This window comes from Diadema antillarum, unplaced genomic scaffold (genome assembly GCF_040938485.1).
Source record: "Diadema antillarum isolate AM-2024a unplaced genomic scaffold, OU_Dant_1.0 scf00000154, whole genome shotgun sequence".
In the NCBI taxonomy this organism is placed as follows: domain Eukaryota; kingdom Metazoa; phylum Echinodermata; class Echinoidea; order Diadematoida; family Diadematidae; genus Diadema; species Diadema antillarum.
The window spans coordinates 56,004-76,357 of NW_027271043.1; the positions used below are offsets into that span (position 1 = coordinate 56,004).

The following is a 20,354-nucleotide window of genomic DNA, read 5'->3' on the forward strand; positions in this document are numbered from 1 at the left end:
ATTGCGTTACGCTTTCTGGCCCATTTTTGTCAACCCTTGCAATTTTCAAAATGTGATCATTTTGCACTCTCAGAGATACAGAAACCAGTGAAAATTCGGCTTACCGTAGAACCAGTAGCGTTCGCAATGTGCGGAATGTGGGGCGGACAGTGTTATTGTCGTCACGTCGTCTCATTCACAATGGTAACGGACAATGATAGCCACATTCCACACATTGTGATTGTTACTGCTTCTATGGCAAGCTGAATTCTCGCTTATTTCGGTGTCTCTGAGAGTGTAAAATGATCACATTTTGAAAATTGCAAGGGTTGACACAAATGGTCCTAAAACCATGATGCATTAACCAAAATGAAAGAACTTGGTGTCATTCTTTTGGAAAAAGAATGGCCTTTCCAATCGTATACAAAATAATGACATATTAGAAAAAAATATTGCTAAAATTAAAATTCTTAGGCGTTCCGTTCTTTTTGGGCCACCCTGTATATAAATGTAATATAGTGAGATGTGATGCTGATATTTGTACAAAATGCTTTTGTCATCTTTGGGATCTATACTGTCTTCATTGTCTCAAATATATTATTATTCCCATGATGACAAAAGCATTTGGTAAAACATCAGCATCATGCCACTAAACATATTCCTATCTCATATCTCATATATATATATATATATATATGTCACCGACGGGACAAATAGGCGTCCACTCGGTATTTAAGTAAATACAAAAGAAATATGAATATCAAAGTGGGAGAGCAATTTTCTAAATCTGTTGTTCAAATAAGAAGACTGGGGGAGAAAGAACGACGCATTATTAGCAGTTCTTTTAAATTGAATAGTAAATTTGTTTATTCATTCATTTTTTAGCTCTGAATAACAATTACAAAACGATATATTTTTGGAATACAAAAATACAAAGAATGAAATTAAAATTTAAACCTAAAACAACGCAACACTGTGTTCAAGGTGAAGAGCTAAACCATAAGAGCTACACCATCTTCATCGTGATCCACTCAGGCTGTGCACAGCAGAAGAAAGAAAATGATTCAACAATAGTTTAGCGAATATCTCATCACATTAAAAGAGACAGATCCACGTGATAATAACAACGAAAATAACAACTATTCTATGGATGGTATTTTCTTTTTATTTATATGTCCCCCGTTTAATCATACTAGTTTCATTTCACTTTATTCAACAGCTGATAAACAGTTTGTTTGACTTCAAAATGCATCTTCTCCCAATAAGTCTTCAAATAGCTCAGAAAGGTGGCTGCTTCAAACCCCGATCAACAAAGAGATAAAACTGAATTAAAACTGTTTGAATGATTAATTATTCTACAGAGCATTAGTTATTTAGCTTCTATACTCTTTGCTCCACATGGTTAGAGAGAATTTGCAGGTGGCGCTCACTTTTGCTGCTCAGTAGTGAGGATCATGTTCTTTTGTCGCCCTCTATCGTTTCGAAATGGTACGAAATTCCTGCGATCGCATTGAGCTGAAGTCGGTTTTCGTGTGTCGCTGGGGTCTTGTTTAACGTGAAATTTAAGAAGAATGAGCTCATCATGACTGTTTGTAATATTAGATGACCAACCTTTCATTCATGAATTTTTGAAATAGCGTGTCTTTGTGTGGAATAAGTGATTTCTACCACATTGCGTTGTCAAAATGGTAAGTAAAGTACCAAAGACTTGTGTCTCAGTCAGTAGCCTACTACGTTATTGTGTGGGAACTTGTCCCCTGCACCGCACCGGTGGCTTAGCAACATTAGACGCTATCGCAATTTTTCCTAGCCGACGATCGCGACTCCGCCTCACCGCGGATTGCCGTCTAAGTTACTCTTTAAGCTGACAGAGGTTACGGGCAGAATTTTTTAGGGTAGAACGGGAACATTCTGATGTTAAATTTGAATTGAATCATAAATGATAATCGAACTCGCATATCATCAGTTTTCCAATTGCACATAGACCTAGACTCTAAACGTGTTGTTTGGTTTTTTGGTTTTACTGACAACGCAATGCAATTGCAATGGCATTGGCAATGCAGATAGATGTGCGATGGTCAGTCTTACCTAGTCAGACAAAGAAAAATCGAGGTGTTGATAATACTAGGTGCCCTGGTAGTTTTATTGTTTAGAGTTTCTAACAAGTGTTAAAGCTCTCTTATAGAGTACCGGTAAATGCTCTAATCATGCTGATGAGAAACAGTTAAATGTGGATGTAAATTTAGTAGATCCTAACTTAACCCCGGGACGCTCCCAGTTGTAACGCTACACATGCAGTTAGCCTGAACGATTCGCGTTAACGATTCTCACAGCTGTAGCTGGGCCCAGCTTTCCATCAAAGTGGCTAGCTATCTTCACTGCTCAGCAGATGATTTTCACAAGGGGGGCCCCTCCTTATAAGTAACCCGTCCCCCTTATAAGTAACCCCGTCCCCCTTATAAGTAACCCCCGGGGCACCCCTTATTTATAAGGAGTCTCCATGCTTTTTTGCAATGCAACGCGAAAATGAAAGGACTGCGGCAATTCGCTTGATTATGTCCATAAAGCTTCACAAGTTTCCTAGTTACGCACGAAATTTGAGCAAAATCGGTTCGAGGCATCATATCTAAAATCATGGATTTAAATGCGATGTCAAACGACCCATGCGAATGCTGAAATGCGAGCGATTACAGGCGTGAGTGTCGCCAGGCGCGGCGGCACGGCAATGCTTGAGTGCAGACGTGGCGACTGAGTCGCCACGTCTGCACTCTAGCATTCTAGTAACTAGGAAACTTGTGAAGCTTTATGGACATAATCAAGCGAATTGCCGCAGTCCTTTCATTTTCGCGTTGCATTGCAAAAAAGCGTGGAGACTCCTTATAAGGGGTGCCCCGGGGGTTACTTATAAGGGGGACGGGGTTACTTATAAGGGGGACGGGTTTATACTTATAAGGAGGGGCCCCCCTTGTGAGTGGGTTTCCCGAACTGAGTTATGGGTAAACTCGGCCTAGCGGGTAAAGTCGGCCGCCAGCGCGCACAGTACATTAAAGGGCAAGTCCAAGATAACACGCGTGTTACGTATGGGACATTCAGAGACTTTTATGACCTGAAAAATAGTGTTAATGGCTTTTGATCTTATTAAACTTTATCATGGTGATTGATATCTAGGAGAAGTATAATCATGCAAAAAATGGAGAAAAATGACCTTCACAATTTTATTCTAGAAGACAAAATATGTGCCATTACGTATGGGACCAGAAAAATTTTGTTTTTTTGAACATTTTTTTCAACCTCAAAACTCTCTGAAAGTATTTCATTCTACAACTTGTAACTCACTGTGATGAAAGTCACAACACTCAAGATTATCACAGGTAAGTTTCGTGTCATTAGGTAAAAAGCTCTAATTACAGGTTCTAATTAAAGACAGACATGACGTGTTACGTATGGGACAGTTACGTATGGGACAGTTTGTCCCCCATTCATTTAGTGTGTGAAGAACCATGTTTATGGGTATTTTGCATAATTATTGAAGTAAAATCAGTTGAAACTACTCAAATACTGATCCAGATTGTCAAGGAAACAATATTCCCCAAATATTCACCATCCTAATCATATTCAATCATATTTTTATATTTTTATGACCAACCTGAGTATGCATGCCCTTTGTCCCCCATTCGTTTAGTGTGTTGAGAGACATGTTTATGGGTATTTTGCAAAATAATTTTGCAAAATACCCATAAACAAATTTTTGCATAATTACTGAAATGGAATCAGTTGAAACTACTCAAATACTGATCCAGATTGACAAGGGAACAATATTCCCCAAATATTTACCCTCATAATCATATTTAATCATATTCTATATTTTTATGTATGCCCTATTTTTATCAGGATAGTTACTACAGTACCTTGGTACTGAAAAATTGAATAGTTTAAAGTGTTTACTTCCATTGATGAAGGGCAGCTTGCCATTTCGTTTCGATAAAAACAACTTGACACAAGAAATATTGATTTTTATAAATAAGCAATACCTGCTGCGTGGAACCCCAGTGATCGAGTAGATATATGATGTCTGTCTAGCAGTCAGGTCATTGATTCGAGTCACACCTCAGTATGTATACCCATGAATTTTGTCGTGGCTATTATTGAAACCTGAATAAGGACAATTTGTGTATCACTTGCAATAAAAATAAAAAAAATCATTTTACTTTATATTCTGTTTAAATATTTATATCACAACCATTTCAAATTGGATCTCCATCACTAAACTTTGAATTCCTCTAGTCTTAGGATTGTATGCTCTTTAGTAATTCATATAATTGGTTTCCAATCATCTCATTAAATGTTGAAAACTGAATCCCCATTTCTACAAAAAACTATACCATCCCTTTAATGCTGATTTTTCATTGTATATTTTGCCATTTTCCCCTCCCCCTTTCTGAAAATTGTTCAGTCAAGTACATGTATTGTTTAAAGTGTCTATAACTCAAAAAGTAGCTACAATGTTGGGATGCTTTCTTCAGGATGATTGACCATTTGTGTACTGAGAGACCTTCCCAGCTAGCTACATGCATTCACATGCATTATGTATGAGGATGTCCCATACGTAACGCATTTGTCCCATACGTAACATTATTTCAATGCCTAATAAAAAATATTCCTTTTACTGTTTTTTCTTTTTTCTATGGTGTTTAATTTCTCTAAACAATAAATTAGAACTTTCCAAAAGGGCATTAATATAACCTTAGCAATTTCAGAAAAAACCTAAAAAAATGACCTCAATTTGTTACGTATGGGACATCTCATGATAGGACATGAGCTAATTTGCATAATCATTTGCATAATCCCTAAATTTTTATACTAAGTTAAACTATTTGATGAACTTCTTATGTCCACATATTAATCAAATATGATTTGCTTTCCTTTGAATTAATATGAATTTTTATAAATGTCCCATACGTAACGCTGTGTTTCACATTTATGCAAATGAAGCCCTTGAAATTTGCATAAATTTACGTAATATAATTTTTTCCTCCATGGAAATCAAAACTTCAACTCATAAGCTTCAAAATGATACCAAACATGTCAATATTGAGCAAAGATGAAATTTTGCCTTCTGAGGGGACCTTATCTTGGACTTGCCCTAAAATTGTACTGTGCGCGCTGGCGGCCGACTTTACTCGCTAGGCCGAGTTCACCCATAACTACGGTACTGTAGCAACCATTGGTAACTATACGATTTCTGTAGTCATCCCACAATATTTTAATGGCAATTATTTCATTACTGATTGTCACATTTTGTTTACAATTAGCACCATTGAGAAAGTGAAACATGCCAGAATACATTTCTGTAGTGTAAGATAGAATATCTGTGTCAAATTCAGGTCAAACAGAGCATGGCCCCATTACCCCTGTATTGCTCTCACTTTTGTGTACTGGTGGTACACATTTCATTTAACAGCATCTGAGTGTGGCAATTATATGAAGCAAACAAACTTTTATTTCTCATTCAAATTATTAATAATGATAATGCTACTGTACCTCAACTCACTCCTAGACAAATATTTAATGAGAAAGTACAATGACATTGTATTTTCTCATTAAATATTTGTCTACAACTACAAGAGTGAGCAATAAGTTGAGGTACAGTAATATTGCTAATAATTTGTCTGAAGTGCAGACCTTGTAATTGTAAATCGGGTGTGTCCAGGACCACAATTATGTTTCTTGCATGTGTCGTAAGAAACCACTGTAGTTGTATACTGATATATGCTGATGATAAGAGTGACCGTCTTAGAATTGTTTGATGATTTACACTAGATAACAGTACACTAAAACGTCTGCTTATATTTTTGTTTATAAGTGCTAATTCCCCCTCTTTTTCTTTCTCTTTCTCTAGTTTTCGTGTGTTCGTAACTTCTAAGAGCTTTAGAGGAAATTTTCTTTCAAAAAGTCTGTTTTATTACAACAGCATAGATTTGCCATACAAAGCTGAAATACACGTTCAAGTGTCATTTTGTTTCTGTTTGTTAACAAGCCTCTGCATTGACTTTATTTCATCAAGATGCTCTCAAGGCAAAAGCCTGCCACAGGGCCAGGCTCGACAACTCCTGCCCAGGAGACGAAGAAGAAGAAGCAGATGCCAAAACTCAAGGAGTTCCTGGATGCACGAGACTACACAGGAGCTGTCACTTTATTAGAGGTAGGTGCCAATCTGTACTGACATTACATTTTCCTGAAACATCAATACTGGATTGACACTAACTCCGGTTTTATATCTACACATTTTACCATTTTTATGTCATTGTCCTGCACAGCATACTTTGACAGCATAATGCCATACCTTAATGAAGGATGAAGAGTTACAGTTAATGGTTATTGCTTGATTTGGAATAAGTGTTTTATCGAGTAGAAAATATCAACATAAATACATGCCCTTGTTTTATTTGTTAACTTTTATTTGAATGTGCAGAGGAAGTGAAAAAAAACATAGAAATCCTACCCTAGTAATTAGCCTTCGTAGGCCTACATGTCTGATTCTGTCAAGATTAATTGAATGCTCATTAAAAGATGAAACAACGACTACAAATCCGTATAGTCACCATGTAATAGACAGGAATGAGATCTGGCATGCCTTCTTCCATTTTCAGTGAGTTTCCCAGTTGTAGTTAGATGTTTTTTGTTTGTATGTTTGTTTGTTTGTTTTGTTTTTTGAATAAGAAATATTTGTATCTGCCATAGACTAAATCTTATATCAGGAAATCTGATCATTAAATGTATGCTCCCATCATTCCTCTCACCCTCCACCTTCCTGTCATTACCTGACCTGGGATTTTCTTTTCCTCTCAGTTCACCCGCCACAGTGGCAAGGGCTCTGACGAGACGGACCTCTGGCTGGCCTTCTGCCTCTTCCACCTGGGGGACTACAAACAGGCCATGCTGGAGTATGAGAAGCTGACCAAGAAGGAGAACATCAACCCCGACGTCTGGGTCAACCTGGCCTGCTGCTACTTCTTTCTTGGCATGTACCCCGAGTCTGATGATGCGGCCAAAAAAGGTGAGACGTGTGAGTTCCAATGAAAAAAAAAAAAAAAAATCCACGTACATATCCTAACGGAGATGAGCTTTACTCATCTCTTAAGTAAGTATCATTTTTAACATTTTTCTCATTCTTTCTTGATTCTTCTTTTTCCCCGTAATAACCTGTTTCATAATTCTTTTCACTTGGATTGCTTCCAAGATTTTTTTTTAGTTCTTAAATGGATGATTGTTTTTGTTACAAACTATTGTGAGCAGTTCATGCACACAGATGCCAAAAGATAAAACTTTGTGGAAGTTACTGTTTCTTTCTCATGCATATGCATGAAATTACAGTTGCTGTTGTGCAAAGCAAATTCATCCTCATTTTGATGCACAGCACCCACCAAAACAAATCATTTTTCAGATTTGCTCTCTATTTTTTCATCAATGTGTAGTGGAACCATTGTGCACTTGTGATGTAAATTGATGTGAGATTCAGCTAATTTTCTTTTTGACTGCTATTCTATTTCAGCTCCCAAAAGCGGCCTACAGAACAGACTGCTGTTTCACTTATCACAGAAGGTAAGATTAGATGAGCTGTCGAATAGTCTCTCTTGCATCCTGCATGCTCTGTATCATACACATTTCTTGTAGATTGTACAAGTACAATACTATGCATTTCTGATATATGATTATTTACAAAAGAATGTAAAGTGTATACCATACCAGTGTTGTAGAATAAAAAACAACTATTTGCATTGTCAGGCTGACATTAAAAGATTCACACAACATGGTACTAGTACCCACTTGTTTTGTTGTTGTCTTATTGCACACTTCTGGAGTGTGCAGTGAAATTACATGCAATAATTGAATGAGTACCATTTACAAGCACAGCGTTGCTTCCTGGTAGTTTCTTTTACAACAATTTCTGGGTGGTAGCAGTAGTGGAAGTAGTAGTATCAGTTGTAATAGCAGCAGCAGCAGCAGTAGAAATAGTAGTAGCAGTAGCAGTAGTAGTGGTAGGAGGTGGTAGTAGTAGTAGTAGTAGTAGTAGTAGTAGTAGTAGTAGTAGTCGTAGTAGTAGTAGTAGTAGTAGTAGTAGTAGTAGTAGTAGTAGTAATAGTAGTAGTATAGTAGTAGTAGTAGTAGTAGTAGTAGTAGTAGTAGTAACAGCAGCAGCAGCAGCAGGAGTAGAAGTAGTAATAGTGGTAGCAGAGTATGTGCAACTACAGTACTCTTTGCAGAGTTGAATGGTAACCATTTCATCACAGAAAGAATGCTTCACAGGTTCAGAGAGCAAAATGCGGGTTTGACACTCCCATGTGCAAGCAGATTATGTGGTCAACCATTCTTATATTTCCGTATTCTGTGGCAGTAGCTGAAAAAAGAAAAATGATGCATTAGTAATTTTACCTTCCCCTCATCTTCCCCCATTTCAGTTCAACGATGAATCCCGGTTAATGAGCTACCACCAGTCCCTGCAGGACGTCATCGAAGACCAGCTCAGCCTCGCCTCCATCCACTACCTCCGCAGCCACTACCAGGAGGCCATCGACATCTACAAGCGCATCCTGCTCGACAACAGGTATTGTCTCATTGCTAGATTGAATATCATGGTTCATGGAGGAGGTTTTTTGCCTATACTGTAAAAGTGGACATTTTTGCATTAGCAAGCTTAGTCAGATAAAATGAATTTCGTGTGTGTTTAATTTGGGGTGATCAAACATATGAAATATCATTACATGATTATCAACAGCAAAAATATCAGCATGCTTTAAGTAATGCGAGCTTCATGTTGCATAAAATACACAACAATTTTCACTTTTACAGTATTCTCAGGTTTGGTTTCCTTCAGAGAGCATTCAAAGCTGAAAGATTTTTGTAGACAGAATCAAAATTTTGATACAATGTGAGTGACAGCATGGTTACTCATCCATGAAGGCTGTTTTGCAATTCCCACAGCAGAGAATGGTAGAGGGTCTAAAGACGATGTGCAGCACAGTAAGCAAAACATGTTGTTTGAGCTGTTGCCAGCATGTAGATGATTCAGTATTCACATTTGATTTTGCTAAGATGAATTAAAATACTGGAGATGAGTAAAGAGAATTCAGAACTATTATATACCAGTAGTGTTTCCCCTTTACTGATAAGCAGTAGATGCTGTTGTGATGTAAACATGGAATGCATTCATGGAATTATGGAAAATATGAATATGTAGATTTTATGTAATTTTGCTCAACTCCTTAATGATTTGCTATTTGATTTTTCCTTAGTATAATATCGGAAGTGATGTACTTCCCTTTGCTGTAACACATAGCTGACATATTGACCTGTCACCATGACCTTTGACCCAATGCTATAATCTTTGACCCTTTTCAGGGACTACCTGGCTCTTAACGTTTATGTGGCGCTGTGCTACTACAAGCTTGACTACTACGATGTGTCTCAGGAGGTGCTGGCGGTGTACCTTCAGAACTACCAAGACAGTGCCATTGCCCTCAACCTCAAAGCGTGCAATCACTTCAGGCTCTACAACGGCAAGGCAGCAGAGGTGAGCCCCCGAGATTGTGATTGCATTGTTCAGGGGCAGGGCTGTGTACAATATGGGGATTGATGTGATTTTTTTTTCCGGTCCACGAAAAGCCTTCAGAGAAATTGTAAAAACAATTTGACAAAGCTATACAACTGAGAGAGCACATATGATCAGTTTCCGAAGTGACATTATCATAGTGTTGTGTATGCTATTGTGATGATATGATTGTCCATTTCAAAATTTTAATGTGTAAACCTCTAAGGGATTGTGTTAAACCTTGGAATGGTAGTGCAAAAAGTATAAGCTTTATAGGCAAATGGAACATTACTCCAATGCTGTTGTCCAATCACAGGATTGGATACCACTGTACAGTGCAGTTTCTGTTTGATTACTCGTGACGCCGTTAATTTAATGACGGCTTCTACTTTAAAAGTTGTCATAAAGACTCTTATTTATTGGCATTTTTTTCAAAGCTCATATTCGAACAGAAAACCAGTTCATTCTTTTCTTATGGATGTTTGAGAGACAGGAGTACATTGCTGTGCTAAATTTGTGTTTGACCAACAGGCTGAACTGAAGAACCTACAGGACCTGGCCTCCCCTTCATTCACATTTGCCCAGGACCTCATCAAACACAACCTGGTGAGACCTGCCTCCCATATTGGTACACCTGTGGTGTGTTGAATGTTGGTGGCACTTTTATTACGACAGTGATGAGGAATCAGATGATTATGATGGTGAAAATGATGATGGGATGGTGAAAATGATGATGATGATGATGATGATGATGATGATGATGATGATGAAGATGCAGATGGGGACAAGGAAAATAAGGATTGGCCATGGTGTCTGTTGATGATTATATACCAGTCATATTGAGTCTTCCTTTTAGTGGTTTCTTCTGTTGATTGCCCTTTTGCACAGAAGACAAACAAAAGTAAACTTCAGGCAGAAGTCACATTACAAGGAAGTTAATGTACCTTCCTCTGTCCGTAGTATGATGCAGATTAAACTGAGGATAAAATACTGTAAACACCCTATATTTAGCCTGTCTAGGTGTTTATTTGTTTGTTTGTTTGTTGCGAATCAAGACTTCCCAACAATTTTGCAGGTGGTTAAAGTTGTGATCATAGAGTACAGTATTATCACGCGCCTTGTTCATTCGGCTTTTCATTTTGGCATCATGATTTTTGTGTGTTGTTATATTTGCGAATAACACTTGACTTGTGAAATTTGTGAAAAAAAAACAACCTGCAAAATATATGGCTAATACAGCAGTATTGATATCTCAGAAGGGAAGATGTTTTTTCTAGGTATGATTGTAGAAAGATGACTATTACCAATCGTAAGTGACCTTTTCATGTCTCTCTTTTGCTTGGTTTATATTCACTTAGGTTGTGTTCCGGGCAGGCGAGGGAGCCCTTCAGGTACTTCCCCCTCTGATTGATGTCATTCCCGAGGCCAGGCTCAATCTTGTCATCTATTATCTGAAGCAAGGTATGACTGGATGTCATTGTTTTCTGGTGTTTCATGCTTTTTTTCCCTCTCTTAGTAGTTTGCAAAGAATGTTCTAAATGAGTAATATACTTTTTCAACACGAACACCAAAGATGTATCTATGCCTGATTAAAGAATGTAAAAAAAAATAAATAAATAAAAATTCTAAAAACAGTAACCAGGTCATCACTCAGCTTGAAGACACCTGCAAAGATTTGCAATGTGATGGTTTCAAGTGTTGATGTATCTTCCCCTCCGCAGATGACGTCAATGAAGCATACAATCTGATCAAGGACCTGGAGCCTACCACACCCCAAGAGTACATCCTAAAGGGCGTAGTCAACGCTGCCCTGGGGCAGGAACAGGGATCGGTGAGTTGCATCTCTTTTTGTTAAGAATGTATAGGTTTAACAAAAAGCCTATTACTAGCCCCTTTATTTTGAATATGTGTGTCAAATATGTGTTCTGTTCTGTCTTGCAAGATAGGAAGTTGATCAGAATTTTACAGTCTATGCAGAACCAATGAATCATTGAGTCTGATGTTATAGTTATGTTTCATGAAGTGCAGATTAATTATTTCTTTTGCTATCCAGAGCATTGAGTGGTACTGTCAGGTTAAGATTATTTGTTTTTGTTGTTATACTTTTTGGAAAATAAGGGAGTTCAAAGACTATAGTCATTGCCATCAGCAGATTTGATAATATTGAACCATTAAAGTACTGAAGCACTTGTTTAAATGTCGAGTCTGCAACCAGGTTTGCTTTGAAGAAGTTGTCTTCAAGATAACATCAACAAAATCTGCAGTATTTGATGTACTCATTCATAGATGATATTTCCTGTTTAAATGCATTCAGAGGGAGCATCTAAAGATCGCCCAGCAATACTTCCAGCTGGTAGGAGGGTCGGCAAGTGAATGTGGTAAGCTACTCTTTTCCAGTTCCTGCGTCACTTGTAACATTGGAACTGTATGCCTGTTTGTCTGCTGTGCTTCATTATTACATCCCAGTTTTGATACCATCTTCTTAAAGGAATAGTATAGTTTTGGTTGAGATGGAGATTTGGGTTTTAACATTTGCAAGATAATTAGAAACCTCTTTCATTGAATTTTAAAGAGTTTATGATTTCTAAGGGGAATAGAAATTTATTTGATAAAAATCAGTTTTGAAATGGCTGAGATATCCAAAAACAATGAAAAATAAAGTCCTAATAAAAGGTGGGTCCCACCTTTTATTAGGACCTCTTGGTTTTCTGATATCTCAGCCATTTCAAAACTGATTTTCAAGAAATAAACTTCTAATTCCTCTTAGAATCATATGCTCCTCAGTATTTCATATAAGTGGTTTCTGATTATCTCACAAATAGTTAAAACCTGAATCCCATCTCTACCAAAACTATATCATCCCTTTAAGCTTTGCTTTGTATGTTGCGAGAGATCCTGGTTCCATCGTTCTCTGAGAACAACTGCATGAAAACTGCCATTATACTCAAACAGGTTGCTTTGAATGGAAACTAGAGTCAAGATGCAAATGGGCAGATCTGGTTCATGTGAAAATCTGACTGAAATTATTTCCCTACAAATTGAGCATGACACCCTTTAAAACTCAGGTCAGTGTGGACATGCAAAACATTCTGTATTTACTAGAACAACATGGTGATTTCTAGGAATTAGAAACAAGCAAACAATAAGCAGCAGGCACATGAAATCTGTCTGTTTCAGCTTTCAAAGCAAACCTTGCAGTGAAAATGAAATTGAATGTGGTTAGCGTTATTGTTGTCTCAGTTTGACTTGTCTCTTAAAAGTTGTTTGGGTCAGGCCTTGTCTGCCACAGCTTTCAAAATTATTTGATCATCATTTAGAGACTCACATGACTTGATCAACCATCTTAAGATCAATGCATATATATGATTGTAACGTTACCAAAAGTTTCTTCTTGAAAATGATAAAATTATTTGGATCACTGTTCATAGACTCACATTAGTTGACCAGCCATCTTAAGATCAATACATATGACTGGTGTACGAGTGTTACCTGGCAGTGCGTTTCCTTCTTGAAATCCTTTAAAAAAAACATGCAATCAGCCTTTTCATTCTGTCCTTTAGTACTGGGATCATTAAAGCACTCAGCATACATGCAAATGTTTCTACAGTTCTACTTGGTGATGGAACATACAGTCAACCTTGCCTAAAGTCAAATCTATTTGGACTGAAGAAATAGGCTCGACTTAGAGAAAATTTGACTTATGAGGGATTGAAATCAATAGAATATAAAGAGAAGAGAACTTGGAAAGGCTTTCAGCTTAAGTGATTATTTGACTTATGCGAGATCGACTTAAGCAAGGTTGACCTGATAGTATCATTGAATAGCATACCATTGATTCTCTCTTCCAATGTCTTCCACCAGATACCATCCCTGGTAGGCAGTGTATGGCATCCTGTTTCTTCCTCCTCAAACAGTTTGAAGATGTCCTCATCTATCTCAACTCAATCAAGGTATCTAGACTTCATCAATCATCCATCTTACCCCTTCTCTCCCCTCCCCCCCCCCCCCCCCCCCCCCCCCGTAAAACGATAGATGGAGTAATAATGAAAATATGTGTCATATGAAATTAGTTGAAACTGAAAAAGGCATGTATGGAATATATTTTCTTAAAATTTTCCTACAAAGAAAATAAGAATGAATTTAGTCTAAATCCAGTTTACCCAATTCCCCCTCCCATTTTCCCCATATTACTGTAAAACGAGGAATGTTCGCGTGCATTATAATTTCGTGAGCGCCAAACTTCGCGAAATTAAAATGCATGCGAAAGTTCTTGCTTACGCAATATGCATTTGATGCCAGTGGCAATTCGCGAAACTTTCATGCTGCGAGAAAGACCGTCGGCCCCAATTCGCAAAATTTTCAAAATATTTTGTTTTACAGTATTTGCTATGCAAGTCTTTCCAGATGTCAAATCTTATTAGATATTGGAATAAAATTCAAAATATCGTGTTTTACGTTATTTGCTATGCAAATCATTTCAGATGTCAAACCTTATTAGATATTGGAGTAAAATCAAGACTTCACTGATGTTGTTCTTTAATTTGCAGGGGGGAAACTTTTCCAAGTTTACCTGGCACACATAATCTTTTTATAGGATCAACTGATTTCTCTTGAGATGGAATAGATTTACTGTTGTTGTTCATGCACCTTATATCCTTCACTCATGTCTTCTTCCACACATCAGAGCTACTTCTACAATGATGACAACTTCAACTTCAACTATGCCCAGGCCAAAGCCACTGCTGGAAACTACAAAGAGGCAGAAGAGGTATAGCAGGTTTCTCAAGAGAACTCACTAAGGCTAATTTCCCTACTTTCTGAAAAAAAGTGATTATTTCCTCTTTATGGAGGCTCCATTGCACATTCAATTTATGTAAAGGATAGTTTGAAGAAATTGCATTTTACGTATTCACTCTGCCGCTGCAGTATTGACCTCAGATTTAACATTCAATTGTCTCACTTTCATCATGGTCTTGTATGGAAATAAAATGAGCCTGTTACTGTGTTTCATGCTATTTCATCACATTTCATTAGGCTTCCTTTGGATAAAATATGCAATGAATAGTTGTCTTATTTATAATTTGCTAGATATTTCAGAGGTTACACTATCTGCTCCAGTGCAACAATTTTCTTCCTGGATGAATTCCATTATTTTTGTAGGTATTGATGGAAATGTTTACACCCAGGCTACAAAATGTTTTGATTTTTTCACTTGAAATTGGTTCACGTTTATGAATAGCTCAATATCATGTATTCCCTTGGATGTAGTTCCATCTGTAATTTTGCCCTTCAACACACCTCTGAATTAATTATATCTCTCCTTCCTCTCATCATTTTGTCTTTTCTGTGCAGATCTTCATGCTCATTCAGAATGACAAGTTCAAGCATGACTATGTGTACCTCAGCTGGCTGGCAAAGTGCTGTAAGTAGAACATTCAGTCACCCCCAGTCAGATCAAGACACTTAAAAAAGTTTTAATCGTCTATGTGCTTTGAGTGCATTGACACTGTCAGATGCAATGTAAGACAGTATGATTAACAAGTATAAACTAGCCAGGGCAATGGGAGCTAGTATGCATTCCCCTAGAAACCTGATTTCAAGTGGAATGGATTGGATTTTGGTGGGAAAGTGACCAACAGCAAGATTTCGATTTGAAGGTTAACTTTGGTTCTTTGAGCTGATCCAGGTTTGTTTGTTTATTCGATGAGGATGGGGCTTGATCAACATTTTAAAACATCTAATTTCAGTGAGTTGCTTTGTTGGATGCTATTTTCCTCAGGAGTCCCTTCATTTTTCTAAGAGCTAAACTGGAATTCCAAAGACTAAGACCTACTGGTGCATGAAATGTGGTCATTATGCCATTGTGACATGCTGTTTTTACCTCTTCCAGACATCATGAATCGCAAGGCCCGGCTGGCCTGGGAGCTGTACCTCAAGATGGAGACATCAGGGGACTCCTTCAGTCTTCTTCAGCTCATTGCTAATGACTGCTACAAGGTGAGCTGATAATACCATCTCCTCATCCTCCCTCTACCCCTTACCTCATGTTTTACTGTTTATGCCATATGTTTAGCGAGTCTCATTCTTTTTGCGAATCGGGACTCCCCTGGACAATTTTCGCGAGTGGTTTAGATGTGCAGTTGTGGAGTACAGTACTGAACAGAGAAAATGTATGCCTGCACGTCACATTCATATCTTGATCAGAATTAAAATTTTTTGCGTGTGTTTAGTCTTGTCCCATCCCGTTTTTGTCCCGTACAGCCTTTTCTCCAGCAGTTTGTTTCTGTTTGTCCTAGTCTTGTCCCTATGTTTGTTCACGTCTACATGAGTAAGTGTACTTATTTGTGAATCTAATTCTCAGTGGGCTTCCAGGACTTCTTCCTCTTCTTTTTTCTTTTTTTTCCCTTTTGTATTTATGATGCTTCAATTAATCTTCCCAATGATGTTTATTATTCCAGATTGTACATTCTTTTTGATACATAATGTTTCTGTTTTACCTTATTCTCTGTTGTCAAAAGAAGTGTAACTTGTATGTCTTGTCGAAAAATGAAATAAACTTTGAATTTGAATTTGAATTTGAATATTTTTACATGCTTTTAAATTGGCCAAATGGAATCCGCCTTGCAAAATTTGTGAAATATTTGGCGTATACGGTATTCGTGTATAGCAGGATTGTTCATCATTGATAACAATGCTCAGCAGGTATGATGGACTGCACTTTGGCACAATGTTCTCTGCATTGCGCTATGTGACTCAAGTGCGATACACTCACTTTTCTCCTTACCCCTCCCTCCTTCATCCCTCCTTCATGCTCTCATTCTTCTCTGGTTTTCTCTTCTCATCTGTCCCTATCCTTCTTTCTGTCTATCACTTTATTGCTCTCTAGAAGAAGTGGACTTCTCGATAGGAAGAATCTTAGAGATCATAGGCGCCGGAAGTGGGGGGGGGGGGGGGGGGGGGGGGGGGCAGGGGGGGCAGCCGCCCCCCAATCCAAAAAGTGGGGGGGCAAAATCCATTTTCCCCCAAAAAAAAGCCCCCCCCCCCCCAAAAAAAAAAAAAAAAAAAAAAAAAAATAATGATAATAAAAATAAATGAATAAACAAAGAAAATGAAATAAATATGTATATATATGAATAAAAGGGAAAAAATGTGGCTACAAACGGCAGCTTTTGGACTGTAAAATGTCAAAATTTTCAAGCTCGCTCGCTTCGCTCGCTCGCATCCAGCAGTTGAGCCCGGTGCGCCTCCCCCTTAATTTCTAAAGCGAAAAACATAGCTACGACAGCAGTTGTTGGACTCTAGAACGTCAAAATTTTCAAGCTCTCCTAATGTTGCTGCCAGTAATTGCCAGCAGTTGCGTCCGATGCTCCCCCTTAATTTCCAAAGCGAAAGATATAGCTACAAACGGGACTTTTTGGACTGTAAAATGTCAAAATTCTCAAGCTCGCTCGCTTTGCTCGCTCGCATTGAATCGTTATGCCATACTCCTGATGTTGCTGCCAATAATTGCCAGCAGTTGCGCCTGATGCGCCACCCCATTAATTTCCAAAGTGAAAGATAAAGCTACAAACCCCAGTTTTGGGACTGTAGAATGTCAAAATTTTCAAGCTTGCTCGCTTCGCTCGCTCGCATTGAATCGTTATGCCATTCTCCTAATGTTGCTGCCAATAATTGCCAGCAGTTGCGCCCGATGCGCCCCCATTTATTTCAAAGCGAAATATGTAGCTACAATTAAAAATCCAGTTTTGGAACTGTAGAATATCAAAATTTTCAAGCTCGCTCGCTTCGCTCGCTCGCATTTTATTGTTATGCCATTCACCTTATGTTGCTGACAGTATATAATTTGTCGATCATTTCACACCGTCATTCCATAATCCATGTAAGGAAAACTTACAATGTTCCTCAATGACTGCGTTCTTGAATGTATCACATTCCGTAATGTATTGTAGTCCCATTATTGCTCACGCACACACGCACAAGCATGTACAGACCGTCAAAATTACTTTATGGTTCCCCCCATGTTTCGACCCACCGTATGCCACTTTACATATATATATATATATATATATATATATATATATATAAATAATAGATGTGAGTGTGTGTGTGTGTGTGTGTGTGTGTGTGTGTGCATGTGTATATTGTGTAACATATGCATGGTCTAATCTTGAGCCCCCTCCAATGTTTGCCCCCCCCCCCCAATCCAAAACTGCTTCCGGCACGCCTGTTAGAGATTGTCTAAATTTGATTCATTTGACCATTAAGGCCCAAGTTTTCAAGGAGGTCTGATTTAAAACAAGTTTTAAGTTTTCAACCATCTAAAAATCTTCAGGCCAATGAATGAATCAATCATAAAAGTGTTTTTTTTTTCTCTCCTTTTCATATTTTTCCTTCCTTCCCATCTGCAGATGGGCCAGTTCTACTATGCAGCCAAGGCCTTTGATGTGTTAGAGAGACTGGACCCCAACCCAGAGTACTGGGAGGGCAAGAGAGGAGCCTGTGTGGGTGTCTTCCAGCAGATTATAGCTGGCCATGAACCAAGGTAAAGCACTTTGTGATCATTTTTGTGTCTACTAAAGATGCATTCTAAGTTTCAGAAAGTACAACTGCAGGATTGCAAACATAGATTTCTATGTTTAATGGCATGAAAGTAGTGGTGTTCAGCTGATGTGAACCTCATTTGAGATCACAAGGCTTATGAAGTGTATCCATGCTAAAGTACCTAGTAGCAATAGAGACGAAAATCAAATGAAGGGAGTCCCAAACTTTCTTGATTTCAGCAGGCTTGGCCACTGGACTTTGAACTACATGGAACTCACTATATAACTTATCCAAGGTTTCTTTTGATCACATATGACCATGAATCAAAAGCATGTATTTTCACTGTAAATCATCTTCATATCAATCCACAAATACAAGATGTTACAAGATGTGTCAAATTTTGATTTAACTGCAACCCTCGGTCTTTAATTGAATCTAGTTTGCCCAAATCATACAGAACTACTTGTGCACAGATTTTATGGATAAGAGTTTTCGTACATTCTGCCGTACCAGAAGGAATGGAGAGGGAAGTGAGAATACAGCATAACTGGTATCTTTAAATGCAGAATGAGGAAACAGAGATTTTACAGCTGTTTTCCAGTTTGTTAAGCTGGTGAAGTGTTGATTTACTTTCTGATGGAATGTTAGTGTGTGGCTGAGTGTTTTGAAATGCTTAGAAGCATGAACTAGCTTATCAAGTATCCAGGTAAATAAAAACAACAATGACAACAGACTGTTTAATACTGCTTTGACCATTAACCTGCATTGATGTACCAATATTGCCAGTGCTCTCATACATAGTTTATTTCATTTTACAATGTTCTACCACTCCCAGAGAGACGCTGCGAGACATCCTGCAGATTCTGCGCAACACGGGCAACCCACAGGTGGAGTACATCATCAGGGTCATGAAGAAATGGGCCAAGGACAACCGGGTTCCCATCGGTAACTAGGAGACGGGAGACGGAGGGAAGATGCAGCGGAAGGAGGAGCAAGATGGAACATGAAATGGAGAAATGTCAGAAGAAAGAGAAGAAATGGAGAAAAGGATTTTACAGGGGGAAAGATGGCATGAAGAGATGAGATATGTGGTCCTTAAGTTTAAAGTTTGTATGTCCCTTTTGTGCAACCATGAAAATTGGATTCCTCATAAGCTGGTATATTGTAGAGGTAGGCAATTCACACCTTTTCTCAGAAGAATAAACTTGGAAACTTCTTTAGGATGGAGAGGAAAACAATACCGTAGATTTCCAGTGAGTTTATTCAGACCACAAAAAAATTCCAACCGCTATTTTCTTACAAGAGGGAAGTGTATCCTGGAGTGACAAGGGGTTAGGTTTTCATTTCTTTTTTAAAAACTCTGGTGTATTTAATAACATAAGATTTTTCATTCACAGTTTGGGGAGACATTGTTCAACCACGCAAAATTTCATGACATTTGCAAAAGGAATATTTGACCTTCAATGAGCACATAAAAAAGAGAAAACTCACAGGGACTGGTGCACAGATGGGCCTGGACACAGAATGATGAGAGGAGATGAGATATAGCATGGTTAAGGAGGGAAAGCAGAGTGAGGAAACTAGGCATCAGACTTCAGTAATTTATGTGAACGTACATTTTCTGTTATTTTTTTGTGTGTGTGAAATGGGAAAGTTAATGCCAAGGTAGAGTTGGTAGAGGGATCGTTGGGACGTGGATTTGAGATAGGAAGAAAGCTGAGGAAAAGGAGAAAGCTGGTCTGGGATATTTCTGACTTGTAAGAAGAGATCCCTGCAGACAAAGGCAGGCATCCTTGGGACAGCAGTAGAATGTCACAGCAGGAGCAAGAAATATAAAGTCACATGTGTCACATGAGAAAAAAGGAAGACAAACTTGAAGGAGTAGAGGATGCAGCCCAAGATATAGAACAGGACATTTTTTGCTGTCAGGAATGAAAAGAAGGATGATTGAAGCAGTAATCGTATCAATCTTGTTGAAAGTCCTTTTTTTTTTTCTAAATTCAGACACGGCTAAGAGCATCACTTTCAGTAGTCCACTGAAATTTTTAACCCTCTAAAGATCATTCAACTTTCTTTCAAGGTATTGATATTCATCACAATGGTATTCCATACGATTTAGTTTGATCACTGGTTGAAAACAAGAAAGGAAGCTTACTTCAGTCCTTCAAAGCAGTTTTCCAAACATGTATTACTTGAGATGAGATTTTTATATGAGGAAAACAAAAATGTGATATTTGTATGCCCA

General features: G+C 38.1%; 1 protein-coding gene across 2 annotated transcripts; it reads left to right on the forward strand.

The window, feature by feature from the left end:
* Positions 1-1,505: 1,505 nt before the first annotated feature.
* On the forward strand, positions 1,506-20,090 carry LOC139721992 (intraflagellar transport protein 56-like). 2 transcript variants are annotated; one of them, XM_071633319.1, is made up of 16 exons: positions 1,506-1,667; positions 6,044-6,181; positions 6,829-7,045; positions 7,532-7,581; positions 8,439-8,584; positions 9,379-9,550; positions 10,100-10,174; positions 10,927-11,029; positions 11,290-11,399; positions 11,883-11,946; positions 13,430-13,518; positions 14,253-14,336; positions 14,921-14,990; positions 15,459-15,565; positions 17,977-18,110; positions 18,945-20,090. In XM_071633319.1, the coding sequence occupies exons 1-16, from the start codon at positions 1,665-1,667 to the stop codon at positions 19,060-19,062; spliced, it is 1,680 nt and encodes a 559-aa protein (XP_071489420.1). In that variant the 5' UTR covers positions 1,506-1,664; the 3' UTR covers positions 19,063-20,090. The 2 variants fall into 2 exon arrangements, with proteins under 2 accessions (XP_071489420.1, XP_071489421.1); XM_071633320.1 differs by having other exon boundaries at positions 6,829-7,036.
* The last annotated feature ends 264 nt before the right edge of the window (positions 20,091-20,354 follow it).